General features: G+C 44.6%; 1 protein-coding gene across 1 annotated transcript in view; it reads right to left on the bottom strand.

Moving 5' to 3' along the window:
• The window catches only part of SF3B1 (splicing factor 3b subunit 1), a 418,418-nt gene that overhangs the window by 152,775 nt on the left and 238,556 nt on the right, over positions 1-27,087 (bottom strand). The window contains exon 14 of the mRNA XM_069733802.1: positions 12,216-12,486. Within this exon, the coding sequence (XP_069589903.1) occupies positions 12,216-12,486 (271 nt within the window). The remainder of the gene's footprint in view (positions 1-12,215; positions 12,487-27,087) is intronic.

The raw sequence follows: 27,087 nt of genomic DNA, 5'->3' as shown, positions 1-27,087 counted from the left end.
GTGTATTGGTGATTTTGACTCCATGGGTGTTTTCCAGAAACAAACAGTAGTGGATGTTTGTGAGTGAAATTAGCAAACTGCCATTGCAGAGACCAATAGGTTGTAGTGACCAGCTTATGCTTCTAGAGACAAGCCAATAAAATGTCAAACATGTAATCAATCTAAATGTGGTTAGGACACACAGGGGCTCAGAAGGGAGGGGGTATTTGGAAGTGCAGAATTGCTTATTTCTTTTGGGGGCAAGGAGTCATTTAGCTTTTCCAGAGCCTTTGTACTACCAGTAACGTGGAAGCCCTCTATATTTCCGTTAAAAGATGACAGACCTGAGTGGGGACTTGCTTTTTTTGTGAATTGAGTTGAAGCTTTTATTGGGAACATTTTACATAACGTTTGGGATCACATTTATCCAGCAATCTACGCTGAACACTTACTTTGGGGTTTCCATCTAAATCTCTGAGTGATCCATTCACTATAATGAGGCAGCAGAGTTACTCTGGACCCCATCTGGCCTCAGTTCATCGGTGTCCTCATTTTCAGAAGTGCACAAAACTGGTCAACGCTTTTATGCACGCCTAAAAAGACTGACATCGCCGGATCACAGGTCCTACGGCACCCACAGTTCCTCCATCCACCTTATTATAGGGGATCTTCCATCGTGGGTTCCATCTGAATGATGTATTTCCAAGATTTACACAAACGCCGGTGTAAGTATTCAGCGCAGAGTGCTGGATACATGTGAGCCGAGCCTTACTGTGATCTTTGGGAGGCAGAATGAACAAATCAAAAAAAGTTAAACCACCCCCCCCCCCCCCCCCCCGATTCACCGAAAACCAGGAATCACTATCCCTGTGCATCCCGGCCGACGTTTTCACCCAGATCGCTGACTACATCTTTTCAGCGCGCCCCCTCGAACCTTACTCAGGCATGCCTATTCCCAGCGTGCCTTGCGCCTGTGACGTCAACGGAGCATGCTACCTGGAAGCGCATCCCAGCTGGGACAACAGAGGCTAAGAACAGGGAGTGCCGAGGAAGGAGGGCAGCACGGCGGACCAAGACATGCACCGTATCTTCGTCTGTGCCGCCCACGCATACACTATAGCCCTCACTTGACTTGTGAATGGCGTTTTCAGTAGCCTAAAGGCCGGCCCAGAGGCATGCAGCCTGCTCTTCCAGCACCAGGACAGGTCTGAGTAAGAAAAATCCATCTTCTGTGAAATCGCCGGTTCCAGCACAAGGTTCACATCAAGGACAGGAAACCAATTGAAGCAGGGGAGAGGTACTGGCCTTTTATTTCATTAGGTATACGGTCCTTGCTGTGAGGCTCCCTTCCTCAGGAATGCTGTCAAGGGTGAAGGGAAAATACTTATGATTGATCGGTGTTGAGCACCATTCCCAGAAACCATAGGCGCTGTGATGGAACTAAAATAGACCTTGTCCTGTTGACAAATCAACCGAATTGCTCCAGCGTCTGAAGAACAATCCACAGGCTCCCTAGATTTTGAACAAAGGATAGTGCTTTGACAGGAATGTTGTGCAGATAGGGGGAAACAAATATTGGACCACAGTAATGCTGTAACTGGGGCCAGGATCTTTGTAAATATCTTGGGTGCTGTGGTCAGCTCGAATGGGAAAGCCCCGAACTGATAGTGATCTTGATTGACTGCAAAGCGAAGAAATCGCTGATGGGCTACAAAAATTGGCACACACAAATAAGCATATTGAATATCTATTGTAGAAAAACCTCCAGTTTCCATGGATGCGACTACTGGCAGGAAATGATCCTGAAATGATGAAGCAGAGAGTCCCCTTTTTTGGGGATAAAGAATAGGCTTGATTAAAAACCCCTTGATGCTCTCTGAAGAGGGGACACTTAGAATCCCTCCTGCTTGAAGTAGGAAGGCTATTGACTGGTCAAAACTGGGAGATCAGGGAGGGCGCGAGCAAAGGAAACGATCATAAGGTTGAGCGGGTGAACTATATTCTGTAACCCAAAGAGATGACCTCCTTGAAAAAAAGATCACCGACTTCCCCAAGCCATGCCACCTGAAAAAGAAGGAACCAGCCAACCACGTGGGCAGAAACCTTGAATGGGAGCCGCCTGTCAAGCATCAACCCTCCTTGGTTGCAAAGTGCCTAGCTTTTGACACAGAAGGCCATCTGGCGGTTGCCACTCTAATGATAGCTCTCCTGGAAGACCTTTGGTATATCCTGAAGACCTGACTCATGCAGGGAAGGAAATTGGCGAAAGGGATGGATCTGCCCACGCCTCTAGAAAGGACAGCTGACCCTGGGCTGAGGAAGCAAGGTGCTTCTACCACCTGGTGAGCCTGAAAAAGTCTTGACTAACCTGGTCTTTAAGTGAGATGCTTGGAAAGGTAGACCAGTCAAAGATTTCTTTGAAGGCAAGTCCAACCTTTAGAAGTTGAGCCACATCATGCGGCAAATTATGACACAATTACTTGCCACCTGGGCAGAGAACGCTGCCGATATCCAAGGATGCTGAACAGATACTTCCCTGCCTGTGCAATTTGATTACTAATCTCTGCTAATCCCAGATCCTGGGAGCCAGCCAAAAAACTGTCACAAGTGCCTATCCCATGCCGTTACCACCTTGAAAACCCAATTTGGAGAAAAGGCTGGACAAAGGGCAAAACCTGCTACTTCAGAGGCGGACCTCACCACAAACTAACTATATTTGCCTGTCAGACGGCTCCTTAAGCTGTTGTTGGAGCATAATTATGACATGGCGGGGATATCTGAAACGTGGCTGGATGAGAGCCATGACTGGGCTGTTAACTTACAGGGTTATAGTCTGTTCAGAAATGACCGAATGGATAAGCGAGGGGGAGGGGTGTGTCTGTATGTAAAATCGTCCTTAAAACCCATCCGGTGTGATAAAATAGGTGAATTTAATGAAAATGTAGAGTCTCTATGGGTGGAGATAAGGGGAGGGGAAAAAAATAATAAATTACTGATAGGGGTTTGTTATAAATCTCCAAAAATAATGGAAGCAATGGAGAATATCCTCATAAAGCAAATAGATGAAGCTGCGACTCAAGGAGAAGTCATTATTATGGGGGACTTCAACTACCCTGAAATAGATTGGGGAACAGAAACCTGCAGTTCCAGAAAAGGTAATCGGTTTTTGACAACTATGAGAGACAATTACCTTTCACAACTGGTTCAGGACCCAACAAGAAGGGGGGCACTGCTAGACCTAATATTAACCAGCAGGCCAGACCGCATATCAAATATAAGGGTTGGGGGTCACTTGGGGAATAGTGATCACAAAATAATAAGTTTTCATGTATCCTTTAATAAGATGTGTAGTAGAGGGGTTACACGGACACTAAACTTCAGGAGGGCAAATTTCCAACGGATAAGAGATGATCTTGGTGCAATTAACTGTGAAGATATCCTGAGACATAAAAACACATAAGGAAAATGGGAGACGTTTATTAGCATCCTGGATAGGACCTGTGCACAGTATATACCGTATGGGAATAAACATACTAGAAATAGGAGGAAACCAATATGGCTAAATAGAGCTGTAAAGGGGCACAATAAGTGACAAAAAGAAAGCATTTAGAGAATTAAAGGAAGTAGGTAGTGATGAGGCATTAAATAAATACCGAAAATTAAATAAAGTCTGTAAAACGTAAATAAAGGCAGCAAAGATTGAAACAGAGAGACTCATTGCCAGAGAGTAAAAATAATCCCAAAATATTCTTTAACTACGTAAATAGTAAGAAACTAAAAAATGATAGTGTTGGCCCCCTTAAAAATAGTCTGGGTGAAATGGTGGATGAGGATGAGGAAAAAGCCAATATGCTAAATGACTTTTTTTCATCAGTATTTACAAAAGAAAATCCCATGGCAGACAATATGATCAGTGATAACAAAAATTCCACATTAAGTGTCACCTGCTTAACCCAGCAGGAAGAACGGCAGCGTCTAAAAATCACTAAAATTGACAAATCTCCGGGCCCGGATGGGATACACCCCCGAGTACTGCAAGAATTAGGTACAGTCATTGATAGACCATTATTTTTAATCTTCAAAGAGTCCATAATAACAGGGTCTGTGCCACAGGACTGGCGTATAGCAAATGTGGTGCCAATATTCAAAAAGGGGACAAAACCTGAACTCTGTAATTATAGGCCAGTAAGCTTAACCTCTACTGTGGGTAAAATCCTGGAGGGCATTTTAAGGGATGCTATGCTGGAGTATCTGAAGAGGAATGACCTCATGACCCAGTATCAGCACGGGTTTACTGGGGACCGTTTATGTCAGACTAATATGATCAGCTTCTATGAAGAGGTAAGTTCCGGACTGGACCAAGGGAACCCAGTAATGTAGTGTATATGGACTTTTCAAAAGCTTTTGATACGGTGCCACACAAAAGGTTGATACATAAAATGAGAATAATGGGGATAGGGGAAAATATGTGTAAGTGAGTTGAGACCTGGCTCAGGGATAGGAAACAAAGGGTGGTTATTAATGGCACACACTCGGACTGGGTCGCGGTTAGCAGTGGGGGTACCACAGGGGTCAGTATTGGGCCCTCTTCTTTTTAACATATTTATTAATGACCTTGTAGGGGGCATTCAGAGTAGAATTTCAATATTTGCAGATGACACTAAACTCTGCAGGATAATCATTACAGGGGAGGACAAGTTTATATTACAGGATGATTTATGTAAACTAGAAGCTTGGGCTGATAAATGGCAAATAAGCTTTAATGGGGATAAATGTAAGGTCATGCACTTGGGTAGAAGTAATAAGATGTATAACTAGGTGCTTAATTCTAAAACTCTGGGCAAAACCGTCAATGAAAAAGACCTGGGTGTATGTGGGACGACAAACTCATATTCAGTGGCCAGTGTCAGGCAGCTGCTACTAAGGCAAATAAAATAATGGGATGCATTAAAAGAGGCATAGGTGCTCTTGAAAGAAGAGGTGTGGAAACCACATAAAACGACCAAAACTGGTAATTCAAATCTATAAATAATTTTATTGAACATATAGAATATTGCACATAGAAAAAAACAGGACATAAATGGTACAAAGTGGGACCATGGTGTGAGACACCGCACAGAGGTGTGATTGTGTCAGCGGACGGAAAGACACAGACTCCTAATAATAAAGAATGGTCATATAGAGGAGAGGACTCCAGAGTACAGATATAAATAACAAGGGTATGGGGCATAGAACAATAATAAACCCTAGTCCTAGAATGTGGGTACTACAATGTGCTCATATTTACCACATAGGGTTTAATGCAATCAGTATCTGTAGCTCAGCGACACATGTACACCCCTAGGAAAACCAAGTGGGGAAGACAAATAATAGTGCACCATACACCTAACCTAACTAGTTCCCCCCATAGTCAAGGTAGACAAAGTATGGTAAGAGTCTAACTATAACTCCATGGGCTAGTGGCCGCTCAGCCCAAATGTATATTACCTCTCAAGACAAGGGGGGGGAGGAAGAAGTACTCCGGTGTCCCTGGGTCCGGTCCGCTGGTCACCCGACGCGCGTTTCGGAGCTCGCAAGCTCCTTCGTCAGGGTGAGGAGAACATAATTTTACCTCTATACAAGTCACTAGTTCGACCACACTTAGAATACTGTGCACAGTTCTGGTCTCCGGTGTATAAGAAAGACATAGCTGAACTGGAGCGGGTGCAGAGAAGAGCGACCAAGGTTATTAGAGGACTGGGGGGTCTGCAATACCAAAATAGGTTATTACACTTGGGGCTATTTAGTTTGGAAAAACGAAGACTAAGGGGTGATCTTATTTTAATGTATAAATATATCAGGGGACAGTACAAAGACCTTTCTGATGATCTTTTTAATCATAGACCTGAGACAGGGACAAGGGGGCATCCTTTACATCTGGAGGAAAGAAGGTTTAAGCATAATAACAGACGCGGATTCTTTACTGTAAGAGCAGTGAGACTATGGAACTCTCTGCCATATGATGTTGTAATGAGTTATTCATTACATAAATAGAAGAGGGGACTGGATACCTTTCTGGAAAAGTATAATGTTACAGGGTATATATACTTGATTCCTTGATAGGGCGTTGATCCAGTGAACTAGTCTGATTGCCGTATGTGGAGTCGGGAAGGGATTTTTTTCCCCAATGTGGAGCTTACTCTTTGCCACATGGGTTTTTTTTTGCCTTCCTCTGGATCAACTTGTTAGGGCAGGTTTGGTTAGGCTATGGGTTGAACTAGATGGACTTAAAGTCTTCCTTCAACCTTAATAACTATGTAACTATGTAAGCGTCATAAGTGACTACAATAAAGCCCCAGTAGTGAACAGCCTACTGTATCCACGATGGAGGAATCTTGGTCCCTAGTGAGATTGCTATCCCAGCAGGAGGAAGATACCGAGGTGCTTCTGTGCCCTACACCAGTTCATAGTCCTGCCACCGAAGCCAGGAAGAAGGAGTAGAACCGGACATGTTGAGATACTGCCGCTGATAGGCCGTGAGGAACACGGTCGCTGACTGGCTGGGCCAGTGGTCTAAACCTCCTGCCCGCAAAATGGCTGAACGTTCCCACGGACATGCCACACGCCAGGACCTCACCCCTGCTAGCTACTGAAGAGGAGAGCGGGAAACTGGCTTACAACAGGCATATACTTAGCTGTTGAGAAGCTCTGGATCCCCTTAAATTCTGCTCTATGCATGTGGCTATGATGAAAGGCAGCAAGAGCTAGTTGGCTTCTGGACCTCCGCCCCAGTACTTGCACTGACTTCAAGGTGCGTTGCTCCAGCCACAGCGACGTGAGAGGATATGGACTGAACAATTACAAGCCTATACTCTCCGCTGCTACGTAGGCAAAAAAGTGCACATTTACACCCTGTTACCCTGATATATTAATCTGAAACACAAAAAAGAAAAATGGTTAATGCCTAACCTAGGACAGGTCTGAGGCAGACCTTGCCTCCAAATGACATTACAAACAACTGAAGAGCCCAATGCTAGTAGGCGAAGTCTAGTCTGCAGGGCGGAACCAAATTTTAAATAAGATGTATTAATAGTGTTAGCCTCCATGTGGCAGTAGACTCTCCCATGGCCTCTGTGTCCCCCAATGACACGATCGAGAAAATTGTCACTTCACTTGCCTGGTGTGTGGCTTTTCTCAACAACATAGCATGGGTGCAACATTTTTGTCGAGCAGTTTTTGGGGCTCTTCATTTTTTTTTTTATTTATTTTTTTTAATACCCATGTAAACAAGCTGCATGTTTGGTATTGCAAATTAAGTCATTAAGTCAAAAAATGCTGACAAATATGCGTAAGAGTAGCATAAAATTCCCCATATTCCAAAGCGTATTTACGAACTTACGAGGGGGTACTCCTAAAAAAAAAAAGAGAATTACTGATTTAATTTCTGATGATATATATGCACTAGTTCCAACGGTTTTACCACTGTTCAAAACATTTATTATGTTCTTCTGAACTAATGCTGCTAAATGCCTCCAGCTATTTTTTCTTAACCTCTTCTACGTGATGAAAATACTTTCCTTTAGGTTTTTCGTCAAAATTGGGAAGAAGTCGTTGCAAGGGGCTAGGTCAAGCGAGTAAGGTTTTTGGAGGGGAGAGAAACCAATGTCATGCCGTTTTTCGCCAAAACTGATATATTTTCAACTCTGTGTGGGCAGGTACATTGTCATGATGAAGAAGCCAGTACCCCAATCGACACAATTAAGGTAGTTTACTTCTCACTGTCTCACGCAATCACTTCAGCATTTGCAGATTGTAATGTTGGTTCACTGAGGTGCCCTAAGGAACAAATTCAACGAGAACTACTCTTCATGTTGATAAAATAAACCATGGTGAACTTCAAAATTTGATTTCACTTGCCATGTTTTTTCAGTCTGGGTGATGAAGCAGTTTTCCACTGACTGGACTGCTGTTTTGTGTCAGGATTATAGGTGTAAGACCAAGATTTACTCCTTGTGATAACGTGGCAAAAAAAAATAAAAAATCAGGGTCACCCTCTCTAAGTCACGCGACCTAGCCCCCTGAGACAACTTCTTATTCCCAAGAATAAAGAAAAACCTAAAGAGAAAGTGTTCAGAACCTAGAAGAGGTTAAGGGGGAAAAAAGAAAACGCTGTAGGCACTTATCAGCGTTCACAATAGAAGAAAAAATGATGTGCACTCACCGGTCCCAAAAAAATAGTTTCCTTTATCTGGACATGTGCGCGGTTACAGACAGAGAAATAACGTGCTGGATGAAGGACGACAGCTGTTTTGCGCAAGTGCGCTTCTACAGGTCCCAATAGGTCATTGAGACCTGTAGAAGCGCACTTGCGCAAAACAGCTGTCGTCCTTCATCCAGCACATTATTTCTCTGTCTGTAACCGCGCACATGTCCAAATAAAGGAAACTATTTTTACGGGACCGGTGAGTGCACATCATTTTTTCTTCAATTGTGGACATATATTCTTGTTAATGGATGTAGCACCCCAGATGGCCGGTTTTTTGAGACAATGGAGTAACGACATTATGGACTGTGTAAATCTATAAGGGGTGCAAGTACAGCAGCGGTGCGGATTCCTTTCTTTCTACGGTCATACTTATCAGCGTTCGTTCAGAAGAATATTAAAAAAAGTGTTTTCAAGAATGGAAAACCGTTGGGACAATGCATATCATCTAGTGAACAGGATTTTGAAGGAGATTCAGGCTATGTGCACACGTTCAGGACTTCTCGCAGAAAATTCCTGAGAATTTCGGACATTTTCTGCAAGAAATCCGCAAGAAAATCGCAAGAAAATCGCATGCGTTTTTGCCGCGTTTTTTCCGGACACTTCCCAATGCATTTTGGAGTGGGAAATCCGCAAAAAAAACCCGGAAAATTAATGAACATGCTGCGCTTTTTACCGCGATGCATTTTTTTTCGCGGAAAAAAACGCATCATGTGCACAAAACATGCAGAATTCATTCTAAATGATGGGATGCTTATTGTATGCGTTTTTCTTGCGGTTTTATAGCGTTTTTATCGGGAAAAACCGCGAAAAAACCGCAACGTGTGCACACAGCCTCAGGCTTTCAAGATGTTACCGTAAATAGAAACATTTCAATTTACCTTTTTTTGGAGTACTCCATTTTACAAAGCCAAGGCTAAATCACTGAATTATGCCGGCACCATATATGCATAATAAATAAAAATCTGCAACATGTTTACTATGTGTTAAGTGTCTACTATTAGAAAATTAATAGGTCTTTGTGGTATATCATTTTTATAAAAGATTTTACATACCATATATGTCCAAAAACAGAGGCAGACAGCATAAATGGGTGCAGAAGTCCTCCAAGAATAATAGCTCAGTACCCAATCATCCTTATAAAAATCCGTAGAAGTAGCTCTGAGCATAGAGTGTAAAGTCAATCCTTTTATTCACCCACAAAGCATTTTTCTGACTGCATGATAAAAGCTCAAGTTATTGGTGTGGGCAAATAAAAGGATCCTTGACGTTTCACTCTATTGCATGTATGTATGCATGTAGCCACGCCCACTCCATATAGCCCCAACTCCGCATAGCCACACTCACTCCACACGACCCAAGTTGTTAGCACACACGGGTGGAGACACATTCACCTCGAAAGCCACCCTGAAAAACTCACCGGCTGCGACGTCCCAGCCACTGCGAGCTACAATCAGGGCTGCCGCCTTCAGACTATCAGTGCGCGGCGGGTACAGGCCACATCTAGCTCCGTCATGTCTAGAATGGAGTTGCTCCTGTGAGGCATGATGTCAAGTGAAAGGGAGGAGCCTCAGATTACACTGCTGTGCTCATAACAGGAAGTTGATGTGCATGTGTGAGGGGATAAGTGAGGGGAAAATGAGAGGAGTGAGGGGAAAATGAGAGGAGTGAGGGGAAAAATAGAGGAGTGAGGGGAAAAATAGAGGAGTGAGGGGAAAATGACAGGTGTGGGGTCAAAATGAGAGGTGTGAGGGGGAAAATGAGAGATGTGAGGGGAAAAATGAGAGGTGTGAGGGGGAAAATGAGAGGCGTCAATTGCAATGTAGTGTTGTAGTGTTGAATAACTGATGTGAAATGTTTTTATGTGTAATACCGTATATACTCTAGTATAAGCCGACCCGAGTATAAGCCGATACCCCTAATTTTGCCACAAAAAACTGGGAAAACTTCATGACTCCAATATTAGCCTAGGGTGGAAAATGCAGCAGCTACCGGTAAATGTCAAAAATAAAAATAGATACCAATAAAAGTAAAATTAATTGAGACATCAGTAGGTTAAGTGTTTTTGAATATCCATATTGAATTAGGAGCCCCATATAATGCTCCATACAGTCCATGATGGGCCCCATAAGATGCTCCATACAAAATATGCCCCATATAATGCTGCACAAATGCAGATTATGGCCCCATAAGATGCTCCATAGAGACATTTGCCCCATACAATGCTGCACAAATGTTGATTAAGGCCCCATAACATGCTCCATACAGATATTTGCCCCGTATAATGCTGCACAAAAGCTGAAGTTTGGACACCTTCTCATTTAAAGTTTTTTCTGTATTTTCAGGACTATAAAAATTGTACATTCACACTGAAGGCATCAAAACTATGAATTAACATGTGGAATTGTATACTTCACAAAAACAGTGTGAAAAAACTGAAATTATGTCTTATATTCTAGGTTCTTCAAAGTAGCCACCTTTTGCTTTGATAACTGCTTTGCATTCTTGGCATTCTCTTGATGAGCTTCAAGAGGCAGTCACCGGGAATGGTCTTCCAACAATTTTGAAGGAGTTCCCAGAGATGCTTAGTACTTGTTGGCCTTTTTGCCTTCACTCTGCAGTCCAGCTCACCCCAAACCATCTCGATTGAGTTCAGGTCTGGTGACTGTGGAGGCCAGGTCATCTGGCGTAGCACCCCATCACTCTCCTTCTTGGTCAAATAGCCCTTACACAGCCTGGAGGTGTGTTTGGGGTTATTGTCCTGTTGAAAAATAAATGATAGTCCAACTAAACGCAAACAGGATGGAATAGCATGCCGCTGCAAGATGCTGTGGTAGCCATGCTGGTTCAGTTTGCCTTCAATTTTGAATAAATCCCCAACAGTGTCACCAGCAAAGCACCCCCACCATCACACCTCCTCCTCAATGCTTCACGGTGGGAACCAGGCACGTAGAGTCCATCCGTTCACTTTTTCTGCGTCGCACAAAGACACGGGGGTTGGAACCAAAGATCTCAAATTTGGACTCATCAGACCAAAGCACAGATTTCCACTGGTTTAATGTCCATTCCATGTGTTCTTTAGCCCAAACAAGTCTCTTCTGCTTGATGCTTGTCCTTAGCAGTGGTTTCATAGCAGCTATTTTACCAAGAAGGCCTGCTGCACAAAGTCTCCTCTTAACAGTTGTTGTAGAGATGTGTCTGCTACTAGAATTCTGTGTGGCATTGACCTGGTCTCTAATCTGAGCTGCTGTTAACCTGCGATTTCTGAGGCTAGTGACTCGGATAAAGTTATTTTCAGAAGCAGAGGTGACTCATGGTCTTCCGTTCCTGGGGCGGTCCTCATGTGAGCCAGTTTCTTTGTAGCGCTTGATGGATTTTGCCAGTGCACTTGGGGACACGTTCAAAGTTTTCCCAATTTTTTGGACTCACTGACCTTCATTTCTTAAAGTAATGATGGCCACTCGTTTTTCTTTACTTAGAATTTGTATGGCAAGAAAAAATCAGCTAACAGTCTATTCAGTAGGACTATCAGCTGTGTATCCACCAGACTTCTGCACAACACAACTGATGGTCCCAACCATTTTTAAGGCAAGAAATCTCTCTTATTAAACCTGACAGGGCACACCTATGAAGTGAAAACCATTTCCGGTGACTACCTGTTGAAGCTCATCAAGAAAATGCCAAGAGTGTGCAAAGCAGTCATCAAAGCAAAAGGTGGCTTCTTTGAAGAACCTAGAATATAAGATATTTTCAGTTGTTTCACACTTTTTGTTAAGTATATAATTCCACATGTTTTAATTCACAGTTTTGATGCCTTCAGTGTGAATTTACAATTTTCATAGTCATGAAAATACAGAACAATCTTTAAATGAGAAGGTGTGTCCAAACTTGAATACATTTTTTTGCATTGCACAGCTGAGCTATTAAAACGGAGTTGTCAAGTGGTTGAGTACTCACTTAAGTAAAAAATGTATGTTTGTTTTATAAATCTTACCATGTTCAATAATCTCAACCAAACTTCTTAGATGTGGCAAAATGGCACATCCCATAAGAATGGCAATTTGCTGAACGATTTTGATTCCAGTGTGACGGGCTTGCCATGATTTCTTGCTTTTACAGACGGCTTTTAAGAAAGGAAGCAATGAAGGGATGCCAAGGGCAGAGGCAACCACTGCAAAGGCTCTAGCAGTTGTGTTACGGACATATTCATCCATATTGTCTATGTCTGGTCTCATTGTTGAAATCATTGTTGCCAAACCAGCAGCCTAAAAATTTAAAAGAAATAAAAAGGCTCAAAATACAGTTTTCACACTTATATGGCACACACTGCAACTTGTCCTTTGCTGTGACTATAGAAAACGTAGCAAACTGATTACAACTTAAAATGTCTTTAATCACTTCCTGATGTTCAACTTATATACACTAAATCACAAAAAGTTAGGGATATTTGGCATTTTGGTGAAATTTATGTAAAATGTAAAAAGTTCACGCTACAGTAAAATTTTACCATGAAGGTAGGGTGTGACGACAGCACAATTTTTAACCCTTTCACTCCGAAGCACAATTTTTGAAACCATTTTCTTTTCTTATGAAGTTAGAATGATTTAAAGCTCACCAGTGATTTGTCATTTTTACAACAAAATTTACCAAACCATTTTTTTGGGTTGATCACATCACATTTGAAGTGACTGGAGGGGCCTATAGGACAGAAAATAACCAAAAGTGACAACACCACTCTACAAAAACTGCACCCTTCAAGATGCTCAAAACCACGTTCAAGAAGTTAATTAGCTCTTCAAGTGCTTCACAGGAATTAAAGAATGTGGAAAAAAATAAACCTTTAACTTTTTCCACAAAAAATTTACTTTAGACCCCTTTTTTTTTCCATTACTTTGACTTCCATAAGGGTAACAGGAGAAAAAGGGCCTCAAAATTTGTTGTGCAATTGCGCTCAATCGGTGGTTCCCTCCCCCCCCAAACATATCGGGTATGAGCGTACTAAGGACAAATTGGAAAACAATATTTAGGATCCGATTTCTCCTGTTACCCTTGGAAAAATACAAAACTGGGGGCTAAAAAATAATTTTTGTGGGAAAAATAAAGTGTTTTTATTTGCACGGCTCTGCGTTATAAACTGTAGTGAAACACTTGGGGACTCAAAGCTCTCAACACATCTCGATGAGTTCCTTAGGGGGTCTACTTTCCAAAATGGTGTCACTTGTGGGGGGTTTCAATGTTTAGGCACATCAGTGGCTCTCCAAACGCAGCATGGTGTCCCATCTCAATTCCTGTCAATTTTGCATAGAAAAGTACTGTCTAGGTACATTAGGGGCTCTGCAAACGCAATGTGACGCCTGCAGACCATTCCATCTAAGTCTGCATTCCAAATGGCGCTCCTTCCCTTCCGAGCCCTCCCATGCGCCCAAACGGTGGTTCCCCCCCAAATATATGGGGTATCAGTGTACTCAGGACAATTTGGACAACAACTTTTGGGGTCCAATTTCTCCTGTTACCCTTGGGAAAATACAAAACTTGGGGTCTAAAAAATAATTTTTGTGGGAAAAAATTTTTGTTTTATTTTTACGGCTCTGCATTAAAAATTTCTGTGAAGCCCTTGGTGGGTCAAAGTGCTCACCACACATCTAGATAAGTTCCTTAGGGCTCTACTTTCCAAAATGGTGTCACTTGTGGAGGGTTTCAATGTTTAGGCACATCAGTGGCTCTCCAAACGCAACATGGTGTCCCATCTCAATTCCTGTCAATTTTGCATAGAAAAGTAAAACGGCGCTCCTTCCCTTCTGAGCTCTCCCATGCGCCCAAACAGTGGTTTACCCCCACATATGGGGTATCGGCGTACTCAGGACAAATTGTACAACAACTTTTGGGGTCCATTTTCTCCTGTTACCCTTGGTAAAATAAAACAAATTGGAGCTGAAGTAAATTTTTTGTGAAAAAAAGTTCAATGTTTATTTTTATTTAAACATTCCAAAAGTTCCTGTGAAACACCTGAAGGGTTAATAAACTTCTTGAATGTGGTTTTGAGCACCTTGAGGGGTACAGTTTTTAGAATGGTGTCACACTTGGGTATTTTCTATCATATAGACCCCTAAAAATGACTTCAAATGAGATGTGGTCCCTACAAAAAAAATGGTGTTGTAAAAATGAGAAATTGCTGGTCAACTTTTAACCCTTATAACTCCCTAACAAAAAAAAAAATTTTGGTTCCAAAATTGTGATGTAAAGTAGACATGTGAGAAATGTTACTTATTAATGATTTTGTGTCACATATCTCTGTGATTTAATTGCATAAAAATTCAAAGTTGCAAAATTTTCAAAATGTTTGCCAAATATCCGTTTTTTTTCACAAATAAACGCAGGTAATATCAAAGAAATGTTACCACTATCATGAAGTACAATATGTCACGAGAAAACAATGTCAGAATCACTGGGATCCGTTGAAGAGTTCCAGAGTTATAACCTCATAAAGTGACAGTGGTCAGAATTGTAAAAATTGGCCTGGTCATTAACGTGCAAACCACCCTTGGGGGTAAAGGGGCTAAACACAAGGGGGAGCAGCTACTGAAATTGGACAAAAACCTAGTGTACAACTAGCTTACATTACAGCACTGTAATAATTATGGGCGGAGTCTGCTGACATGTGTGGTGTCACTCCTCTCCTCCCCTTCTGGGTGTTTGCTAAGGTATAAGAGCAGATGATATTAAGGAACACAGTGAGAAGCCATTTTGTTGGTGACTGCAAAGTTATACTGACAAGTAGACAGTCACCGAGGATGGCAGGCAGCAAGGATTCTGGGAGATATATGGTGGAGGGAGCAGGGTGACAGCAGCACAGAGTAGTTCAGGATAGCAGTGTGCTGGTCTGTTCGGTGCGCGGAGCAGCCAGGGATTCTACATGGACGCTGTCTTTTATACACATGTATGGGCTATCTGCTCCACAGAAATCCAAGAAACATTTCTGCGGATTTGGTCTGTTCTGATCCAGACATTGCATGCAAAGACCCCATTTCCCTCCTCAGCTCCTGTCCTGGTGATGTGTGAAAGAACCGACAGGCGCAGTCTGGGGTGACGCTGTGAAACAGGCTGGGGAGAAATGTAGCCATATAGTAATGATAAAAATGAGACCCCTCTCTTCAGCTGCCTCACCAGCCTTCCCCTGACTGCACCTAACTGGAGGTCATGCTGCCCCCTCTATTACCCCAGACCCGTGTGCAGGTGCTCAGCCAGAACCACCCTAGGATGGGTCCTCTTTCTGAAGATAATACTGCCATAGTGTTCTCACATAATACTGCCATACAGATAACACATAATACTGTCCTATAGTTGTCACATAATACCGACATATAGATCACACAATACCGCCATACAGATCACACATAACTGTCCTATAGTTCTCACATACTATCATATAGATCACAAATAACGACGCCATAGTGTTCTCACATAATACCGACAGTGTATGTGACGGGGTGTACGGCAGAGCAAGAAGGGACAACAGGCCGAGGGATGATTCAACAGATTTATTATCAAGAACGCTGGAACAACACATGCAGGTAGATCTACAGAGTCCACAATTAGTCCAACAGAACATATTCGGGGACACCTCCCAATAATCCTTGTGCCAGGTAACACAGCAATAGTCCACAATTAGTCCAACGGAACATATTCGGGGGCACCTCCCGATAATCCTTGTGCCAGCTAACAAAGCAATAGTCCACACGAATCCAAGGGATCCCAAAACAATCCCACGAATGACGAGATGTCCTCAGCTCAAGTCTCGCCCCGTTCGCTTCCGCAGCCACAGATGGACGTGGGGTCTTGCCTCAGCTAAGAATCCCCACTCCTTCTCCTTCAAGGATCAACTCACATCTGATCTCAAAATAAGAATGGATTGTCTGAGCTCCTGGGATCCGCCCATGAAAGGGGGTAGGGGTCACACCTTCTATTCAATGGTTGGGTCCACCAGATGATTCTAGACTGGTGGGCTCTGCTTAGGGTACCGTCACACAGTGGCACTTTTGTCGCTACGACGGTACGATCCGTGACGTTCCAGCGATATCGTTACGATATCGCTGTGTCTGACACGCAGCAGCGATCAGGGATCCTGCTGAGAATCGTACGTCGTAGCACATCGTTTGGAACTTTCTTTCGTCGCTTGATCTCCCGCTGTCATCGCTGGATCGGTGTGTGTGACACCGATCGAGCGATGCGTTCGCTTGTAACCAGGGTAAACATCGGGTTACTAAGCGCAGGGCCACGCTTAGTAACCCGATGTTTACCCTGGTTACCAGCGTAAAAAAACAAACAAACACTACATACTTACATTCCGGTGTCCGTCAGGTCCCTTGCCGTCTGCTTCCCGCACTCACTGACTGCCGGCCGTAAAGTGAAAGCAGAGCACAGCGGTGACTCACCGCTGTGCTGGTGCTTTCACTTTACGGCCGGCAGTCAGTGAGTGCGGGAGGCAGACGGCAAGGGACCTGACGGACACCGGAATGGGTTAGTATGTACTGTTTGTTTTTTTTACGCTGGTAACCAGGGTAAACATCGGGTTACTAAGCGCGTCCCTGCGCTTAGTAACCCGATGTTTACCCGGGGACTTCGGCATCGTTGGTCGCTGGAGAGCTGTCTGTGTGACAGCTCTCCAGCGACCACACTACGACTTACTCAACGATCACGGCCAGGTCGTATCGCTGGTCGTGATCGTTGGTAAATCGTATAGTGTGACGGTACCCTTAGTCTATGTAGTATGTACATTTGACTAGCCACCTGCTGTGAGGAAGAATGGCTATTCTTTCACTAGTGGTGTTGACAAAGCTTAATTACATTATAGCTTAGGGCTGCAAGTATTGGGGGAAGGAGACATTGTTACAGGTGAACTCCCAGCACAAGAAAATACATAAATTACAGCTAATAGAAACCAGAGAACAGTTACATACATCAAATGGCATATTATTCAAATACAGGACAGGGCAAAAATACATATCATGACAATCCCTTCCCCTCCCAATTTGTGTACGTACTAGGGACCTCTACAGGTCACTGGTTAAGTACACACAGGCATGGCTGACCGGACTCAGGGCTCCTCTTGCCTGGACAGTCAATCTGCATTTTGGTGTTGGCTGCCTCTTCTATACTGTATGGTAAAGTTATAGGGCTGCAGAGCCAGGCTCCATCGTAGTAAGCGTCCATTGTCCCCAGAGACTCTGTTCAGCCAGATGAGGGGATTGTGATCAGTAACCACAGTGAATTCTCGTCCATACAGATACGGCCTTAGTTTCCCGAGGGCCCATACTACAGCCAGACATTCTTTTTCAACAGTTGCATAGGCCAATTCTCGGTCCAGCAATTTCCGGCTGAGGGAGGCAATGGGGTGCTCGTCCCCAGCTGCATTCACCTGGCTGAGGACAGCTCCCAGTCCATAAGCAGAGGCGTCCGTCTGCACAACGAATCTCCTCTTGTAGTCTGGAGCAGCCAGAACAGGGTCGCAGACCAGAGCGTCCTTCAGCCGGTTAAAAGCCTCATCACAGGCTGGAATCCAGATCACCAGCCGGGGCATCGTTTTCTTGGTCAGGTCTTTAAGAGGTTTGGCCAAAGTGCTGAAATGAGCAACAAATTTTCGGTAATAACTGGCAGTGCCCAAAAAAGCCATAACTTGTTTCTTAGTTTGGGGTACAGGCCAGTCTCTAATAGCCTGGATTTTGGCGGGTTCAGGACGGAGCTTCCCCCTCCCACTCTATGCCCTAGGTACTGGACTTCACCCATCCCCAATTGGCATTTATCTGGTCGAATGGTTAGGCCTGCTGCAAGAAGCAAGTCAAGAATAACGGCTACTTGGTTCAGATGTTCCTCCCACGTCTGGCTGAAGATGGCGATATCATCCAAGTAGGCTCAAGCAAAGTCACCACATCCCCGGAGGATCTGGTTCATTATTCTCTGGAAGGTTGCAGGGAAATTCTTCATTCCAAAGGACATGTTTAGAAATTCATACAGACCAAAGGGGGTTATAAAAGCGGACCGTTCTCTCCCTTCCTCTGTCAGAGGGATTTGCCAGTATCCCTTACTGAGATCCAAGGTAATGACATATCGGGACCCAGCCATGCGGTCTAGAAGTTCGTCAATACGGGGCATTGGGTAAGGATCACTGACGGTATGGTCGTTTAGTCGTCGATAATCCACACAAAACCGAGTACTCCCATCCTTCTTGGGTACTAACACCACAGGAGAGGCCCAAGAGCTATGGGAGGCCTGGATTACCCCAAGCTGTAACATCTCCTCCAGTTCGTGCTGCATGGTGTGTTGAACTGATTCAGGTACACGGTAAGGAGCCTGTTGTATGGGACGGATACCCTGAGTGTCCACATGATGTTGGGTGACGGTGGTTCGACATGGTTGGGATGAGAAAGCAGCCCGTCTCTGTTGAAGCACTCCCAGCATCTGTTTTTTCTGTAAGGAATCCAAGTCATCTCCCAGACGAACATGTTCCACAGTGTATGGGGCTCTCGCTGCTTCCACGAGATCAGGTAGGGAGTCCTCATCCTCTTGACCGTCTTCTGAAACCACCAGCCGACAGCTTGATATCATTGGAATGTTCCGGTCATGGTACTCCTTAATCATATTCACATGGACAGTCTTTTGTCTTAGCCCCTGATCATCTAGAGCAAGAAGATAATTGGTATCATTTAGTTTTCTGAGAACCCGGAAGGGACCCTCCCATGTGGTCTGCAGTTTATTCTGTCGATGGGGAACAATCATTAAGACCTGTTGTCCTTCTACAAACTCCCGATAGTGTGCTTTACGGTCATAACATGTCTTCTGTCTGGTTTGAGCAATCCGCACATGACTCTGGGCAAAACTAGCAAGTTGAGCCAGGGTTTCTCGCAGCTTTAGGACATAAGGGACAACAGGAGCTCCTATATCCTCAACTTGTCCCTCCCAGTATTCCCTGAGCAGGGTTAAGGGTCCTCGGACCTTTCTTCCATAGAGTAGTTCAAAGGGGGAAAACCCTGTGGACTCCTGGGGAACTTCCCGATAGGCAAACAAGAGATGGGATAGGTACTTCTCCCAGTCTGAATCTCTGTCACTGAAGGCCCTTAGCATATTCTTCAGACTGCCATTGAATCGTTCACAAAGTCCATTTGTTTGGGGATGATACGGGGTCGTTCGGATCGTTCGTACCCCACAAGTGCGCCACAGGCACTGGACCAGCTCTGACATGAACTGGGAGCCTTGGTCTGACAAGATCTCACTGGGGAATCCTACTCTGGTAAAAATGGTAACCAAGGCCTCGGCCACCTTGGCTGCAGAAATACTTGACAAGGCCACCGCTTCTGGATATCGGGTGGCATAATCCACAACAGTGAGAATGTACTGCTTTCCAGATTTACTTGGTTTAGCCAGAGGTCCAATGATATCGACAGCTACTCTTTGAAAGGGTTCTTCTATTATAGGGAGTGGTTGCAGGGGTGCCTTTGGGTGATCTCCGGGTCGCCCTCTACGCTGACATATGTCACAAGTTCGGCAGAAATGTGCTATGGCTTGAGAAATCCCCAGCCAATAGAAAGCTTGAGTCAATCGTCTCTCCGTGCGAGTTTTGCCTTGATGGCCAGCCGTAGGAATGTCATGAGCAAGGTGTAATAGGGAAATTCTGTACTTCTGAGGAACAATCAGCTGTTTGCTATAAGTCCAGGGCTTATCTAGGGTGTCGGCATTGGTAACCCGATATAGAAGTCCATTTTCTCTGATAATTCTTTCCCCGTTCTCCCATAGCTGCCCTATCTCAGCTCGAGCTCTAAAACTAGCAAGGGTAGGGTCAGTCTCTACCTCTTGTCTAAACTGAACTTTATCCCAAGTAACATTCATATTATCCCCACAAGAAGAATCACTCACTGTCTGTGTCGGCAGTTCTGGTGGCCTCATTTCCATGGATGGGTTGTAAACGTCCACATCCGCTGCTCTCTTGGCTTGACTTCTGGATACCGCACCGACAAAGTGGCAATGAAGATTTCCCACATCATTTCCTAGAAGAACATCAGTAGGGACTGAATCCAGCTCTTCTCCTGGTGAGGGGGTCTGTAGATAATGAACAGGCAAAGACGGTCTGTAGCTGTTCTGCCTCCGAACACCTGGACATTGGAATTGCGGATGCCCAGGCTGCCCACATCCATAACATCTGCGCTATGGGATTCTACCTCCAAGTCGTGTTCCCAAAGGTGGAGCAGGAGTAGTGCGAGGCACAGTCACACGGGGGTCACCATGAGTTGATGGTCTAGTGGGATGGCGAATATTGAAGGCCAAAGGACCAGGGGCCGCCAGCGTTGGGGGGCTGGTAGTTTTTTTCTCACTGAGTAGTAGTTTTTTCCACTGAGGCTTGATGGTGAGAGCCTCATCAGCTAGAGCTGCAGCTTCCCCCACAGTGGCTGGTCTCCTCTCACGCACCCATTCCCGAATCTCAGCAGGGCACTTGAAGCAAAACTGCTCTTTTAGGATAACCTGGAGGAAGGTCTCCCAGGTTAAGGCCCCCTCTGCCTCCAGCCAGCGATGACATATTTGTTTGAGTCTGTGGGCATACATCTTGAAAGACACTTACTCATCACAGGCTAATGTGCAGAACTGAGTCCTGTAAGTGTCTGGGGTAACAGCATAATAATAATAATAATAATAATAATTTTATTTATATAGCGCCAACATATTCCGCAGCGCTTTACAAATTATAGAGGGGACTTGTACAGACAATAGACATTACAGCATAACAGAAATCACAGTTCAAAACAGATACCAGGAGGAGTGAGGGCCCTGCTCGCAAGCTTACAAACTATGGGGAAAAGGGGAGACACGAGAGGTGGATGGTAACAATTGCTTTAGTTATTCGGACCAGCTATAGTGTAAGGCTCAGGTGTTCATGTAAAGCTGCATGAACCAGTTACCTGCCTAAGTATGTAGCAGTACAGACACAGAGGGCTAATACTGCATAAAGTGTATGAGAACATGATGCGAGGAACCTTTTTTTTTTTTTTTTTTTTTTTATTATAAATAGGCCACACAGGGATCGTTAGGTTAATGCATTGAGGCGGTAGGCCAGTCTGAACAAATGAGTTTTTAGGGCACGCTTAAAACTGTGGGGATTGGGGATTAATCGTATTAACCTAGGTAGTGCATTCCAAAGAATCGGCGCAGCACGTGTAAAGTCTTGGAGACGGGAGTGGGAGGTTCTGATTATTGAGGATGCTAACCTGAGGTCATTAGCGGAGCGGAGGGCACGGGTAGGGTGGTAGACTGATACCAGGGAGGAGATGTAGGGTGGTGCTGAGCCATGGAGTGCTTTGTGGATGAGGGTAGTAGTTTTGTACTGGATTCTGGAGTGGATGGGTAGCCAGTGTAATGACTGGCACAGGGTAGAGGCATCGGTGTAACGGTTGGTGAGGAATATGATCCTGGCTGCAGCATTCAGGACAGATTGGAGCGGGGAGAGTTTTGCAAGAGGGAGACCGATTAGTAGAGAGTTACAATAGTCCAGACGAGAATGAATAAGTGAAACAGTCAGAGTTTTTGCAGAGTCGAAAGTAAGAAAAGGGCGAATTCTAGAAATGTTTTTGAGATGCAGGTAAGAAGAGCGAGCCAGTGATCGGATGTAGGGGGTGAATGAAAGGTCAGAATCAAGGATGACCCCAAGGCAGCGGGCATGTTGCTTTGGAGTAATGGTGGAACCGCACACGGAGATGGCAATGTCAGGCAAAGGTAGGTTAGTAGAGGGAGAGAACACGAGGAGTTCAGTTTTTGACAGGTTTAGTTTCAGATAGAGGGAGGACATGATGTTAGAGACAGCGGTAAGACAATCACTGGTGTTTTCTAAAAAGGTCGGTGTGATATCGGGAGCAGAAGTGTATAATTGGGTGTCGTCAGCATAGAGATGGTACTGGAAACCAAATCTACTGATTGTTTGTCCAATAGGGGCAGTATACAACGAGAAGAGTAGGGGGCCTAGGACTGATCCTTGAGGAACCCCAACAGTAAGGGGAAGGTGAGAGGAGGAGGAACCAGCAAAACATACAGTGAAGGATCGGTCAGAGAGATAGGAGGAGAACCAGGAGAGAACGGTGTCCTTGAGGCCGATGGAGCGGAGCATAGTGAGGAGGAGCTGATGATCCACAGTGTCGAATGCTGCAGAGAGATCCAAGAGAATTAGCATGGAGTAGTGACCATTAGATTTAGCTGTTAGTAGGTCATTAGAGACTTTAATGAGGGCAGTTTCAGTAGAGTGTAAAGAGCGGAAGCAAGATTGAAGAGGGTCGAGAAGAGAGTTATCTGAGAGATAGCGGGTAAGACGGGAGTGGACCAGGCGTTCGAGGAGTTTAGAGATGAAGGGAAGATTAGAGACAGGTCTATAATTAGCGGCACAGTTTTGATCGAGGGATGGTTTTTTAAGTAATGGATGTATGATGGCATGCTTAAATGAGGAGGGAAAAATACCGGAAGCGAGGGAAAGGTTGAATATTTTTGTTAGGTGAGAGGTGATAGCCGGGGAAAGGGACTGGAGGAGATGTGACGGAATGGGGTCACTGGTGCAAGTGGTCGGGCGAGAAGATGCAAGGAGCCTGCTTACTTCTTCTTCTGTAACTGCTTCAAAATGCTGCTGCATAATGTTCTAGAATAGTCCGTTTAATCTCCGCATACTCACAGTTCCCCCGAGGGTCCATAGCTCTATAGGCTGCGGCAGCTCCACCCTCTAAGAGCCCCACCAGATGTCGGACTCGCTCCCTTTCCGGGACTTCCATTAATCGACACTGATGCTCAAAGTCCTGGAAGAAGCCCTCAATGTCGCCTGCAGCCTCATTAAAGGGCTTGAAGTCTTTGCGGGACACTCTGGGGAGTTCCCTCATGGTGGGTGCTGGGGTTACAGTCTGTCTGGAGCTTCTAGCTGCTTCCAAAGTGATCTGCCTCTCCAGCAATGCCATCTCCTGAGCTCTGTGATTGGCCTCCCTCTCCTCGGCTCTGTGAATGGCCTCCCTCTCCTCGGCTCTGTGAATGGCCTCCCTCTCCTGAGCTCTGTGAATGGCCTCCCTCTTATTGTCTATGGTGGCCTCTTCTCCCAGCAATGCCAACTCCTCCTCGTACCACACAACCCACTGACTTTTTTGGGTATTTACCTCCGGCTGCAGTCTTTCCTCCATTTGCTGTGAGGATCCTTCCTCAGCGTCATCTTGCAGGCGAACTCCTTCCAAAGCCTCAATAAGCTGCTCTTTGGAGAGTCCCTTGTAGCTGACTCCCAGTTCACGGGCCTTTGTCCTCCATTCCTTCTGCTCTGATCCCTCTGCTGCCAACCAGTTTGTGACGGGGTGTACGGCAGAGCAAGAAGGGACAACAGGCCGAGGGATGATTCAACAGATTTATTATCAAGAACGCTGGAACAACACATGCAGGTAGATCTACAGAGTCCACAATTAGTCTAACGGAACAGATTCGGGGGCACCTCCCGATAATCCTTGTGCCAGCTAACAAGGCAATAGTCCACACGAGTTCAAGGGATCCCAAAACAATCCCACGAATGACGAGATATGTCCTCAGCTCAAGTCTCGCCCCGTTCGCTTCCGCAGTCACACATGGACGTGGGGTCTTGCCTCAGCTAAGAATCCCCACTCCTTCTCCTTCAAGGATCAACTCACATCTGATCTCAAAATAAGAATGGATTGTCTGAGCTCCTGGGATCCGCCCATGAAGGGGAGGTAGGGGTCACACCTTCTATTCAATGGTTGGGTCCACCAGAAGATTCTAGACTGGTGGGCTCCACTTAGTCTATGTAGTATGTACATTTGACTAGCCGCCTGCTGTGAGGAAGAATGGCTATTCTTTCACTAGTAACATAGTTAGTAAGGCCGAAAAAAGACATTTGTCCATCCAGTTCAGCCTATATTCCATTATAATAAATCCCCAGATCTACGTCCTTCTACAGAACCTAATAATTGTATGATACAATATTGTTCTGCTCCAGGAAGACATCCAGGCCTCTCTTGAACCCCTCGACTGAGTTCGCCATCACCACCTCCTCAGGCAAGCAATTCCAGATTCTTACCGCCCTAACAGTAAAGAATCCTCTTCTATGTTGGTGGAAAAACCTTCTCTCCTCCAGACGCAAAGAATGCCCTCTTGTGCCCGTCACCTTCCTTGGTATAAACAGATCCTCAGCGAGATATTTGTATTGTCCCCTTATATACTTATACATGGTTATTAGATCGCCCCTCAGTCGTCTTTTTTCTAGACTAAATAATCCTAATTTCGCTAATCTATCTGGGTATTGTAGTTCTCCCATTCCCTTTATTAATTTTGTTGCCCTCCTTTGTACTCTCTCTAGTTCCATTATATCCTTCCTGAGCACCGGTGCCCAAAACTGGACACACTACTCCATGTGCGGTCTAACTAGGGATTTGTACAGAGGCAGTACAATGCTCTCATCATGTGTATCCAAACCTCTCTTAATGCACCCCATGATCCTTTTTGCCTTGGCAGCTGCTGCCTGGCACTGGCTGCTCCAGGTAAGTTTATCATTAACTAGGATCCCCAAGTCCTTCTCCCTGTCAGATTTACCCAGTGGTTTCCCGTTCAGTGTGTAATGGTGATATTGATTCCTTCTTCCCATGTGTATAACCTTACATTTATCATTGTTAAACCTCATCTGCCACCTTTTAGCCCAAGTTTCCAACTTATCCAGATCTATCTGTAGCAGAATACTATCTTCTCTTGTATTAACTGCTTTACATAGTTTTGTATCATCTGCAAATATCGATATTTTACTGTGTAAACCTTCTACCAGATCATTAATGAATATGTTGAAGAGAACAGGTCCCAATACCGGCCCCTGCGGTACCCCACTGGTCACAGCGACCCAGTTAGAGACTATACCATTTATAACCACCCTCTGCTTTCTATCACTAAGCCAGTTACTAACCCATTTACACACATTTTCCCCCAGACCAAGCATTCTCATTTTGTGTACCAACCTCTTGTGCGGCATGGTATCAAACGCTTTGGAAAAATCGAGATATACCACGTCCAATGACTCACCGTGGTCCAGCCTATAGCTTACCTCTTCATAAAAACTGATTAGATTGGATTGACAGGAGCGATTTCTCAAAAACCCATGCTGATATGGAGTTAGTGGTGTTGGATAGTGGTGTTGACAAAGCTTAATTGCATTATAGCTTAGGGCTGCAAGTATTGGGGGAAGGAGACATATTGTTACAGGTGAACTCCCAGCACAAGAAAATACATAAATTACAGCTAATAGAAACCAGAGAACAGTTACATACATCAAATGGCATATTATTCAAATACAGGACAGGGCAAAAGTACATATCATGACAGTGTTCTCAAATAATTCCACCATATAGATCACACAATACAGTCAAATAGATCTCACATACTACCACCATATAGATCACATATAATGCAGCCATAGTGTACTCACATACCACCATATACTTCTCACATAATACCGCCATATAGATCTCACATAATGCCGCCATATAGCTTTCACATAACACCGCCATATAGATCACACATAATACCGCCCACATACGTCACACATAATGCTGCCATATAGATCACACACAATACCACCATATAATTCTCACATAATACTGCCTCATAGATCACACATAATTCCACAATATAGATCACACAATGCCATAATACAGCATGACCCCCGCAGCTCATGTTATCGCACACACTGAGCTGTGTTGTGCAATGGGGAAAGACGTGAAGGGGGGAGAGGAGTACATAGGAGAGGATTAGATACACGGCTCAACGGACAGTATCACACAGTATAGGATTAGATACACGGCTCAGCAGTCAGTATCACACAGGATAGGATTAGATACACGGCTCAGCAGACAGTATCACACAGGATAGGATTAGATACACGGTCAGCAGTCAGTATAACACTATAGGATTAGATACAGGGGTCAGCAGTCAGTATCACACAGGAGGGGATTAGATACATGGGTCAGCAGACAGTATCACACAGTATAGGATTAGATACAAGGGTCAGCAGACAGTATCACACAGTATAGGATTAGATACACGGCTCAGCAGACAGTATCACACAGTATAGGATTAGATACACGGGTCAGCAGTCAGTATGACACAGGATAGGATTAGATACACGGCTCAGCACAGTATCTCACAGTATAGAATTAGATACACTGTCTGATGTCCTGATGAGGAGCTGCAGTGAGAGGCAGGGAGGAGGCAGCACAGAAATTCTCCCCCTCCCCCCACTGTTACCTCTTTGCAGCTCCTGAGGACATCAGGCCAAAGCACTCCATCCTCTCCAGCGATTCTAGAGATTACAGCCAGGGCACCAGGCAGCATAGAAGAGGACAGGGAATGGCCGCTGCAGACAGTGTGAAGGAGGAGACAGATGGAGCTGCCCCTCCAACAGCACAGCTCTCAAGTGGAGCTCACAGATACTCCAGAAAGATGGTGCCGATCTCCTGCCTCTGCTGTGATGTGGACAGCCCAGGGGGCATGGCCAGATCACAGCAGGGAGCAGTTCAATGTAAAGTATAGGGTCGGACGCCGACCGCAGTCTCCTATGCCTAGGGCAGCCGTATTTGAAGAGTGTAAGTGTCGTGCTGGGACTCTTACACTCCTGCAAAGCAAAATGGCGGTGCCCAGTGGCTGAAAAAAAAAAATTAATAAAAAGGATATTAAAGTTAAAACAATTAAATTTGTATTAAAAATAATTGTTTATATAAAAATTTTTAATACAATAAAAAAATTGCGGCACCTTCCCTTTAAGCATTTTTATTTGTCTTGAGACTCTTTTGGTTATGAGCACTATGTAGTTTACC

The sequence above is a fragment of the Ranitomeya imitator genome, chromosome 7, assembly GCF_032444005.1.
Source record: "Ranitomeya imitator isolate aRanImi1 chromosome 7, aRanImi1.pri, whole genome shotgun sequence".
Lineage (NCBI taxonomy): Eukaryota > Metazoa > Chordata > Amphibia > Anura > Dendrobatidae > Ranitomeya > Ranitomeya imitator.
Note: the sequence above shows the minus strand (reverse complement) of the source record. Positions and strands in the feature narration are given on the sequence as shown.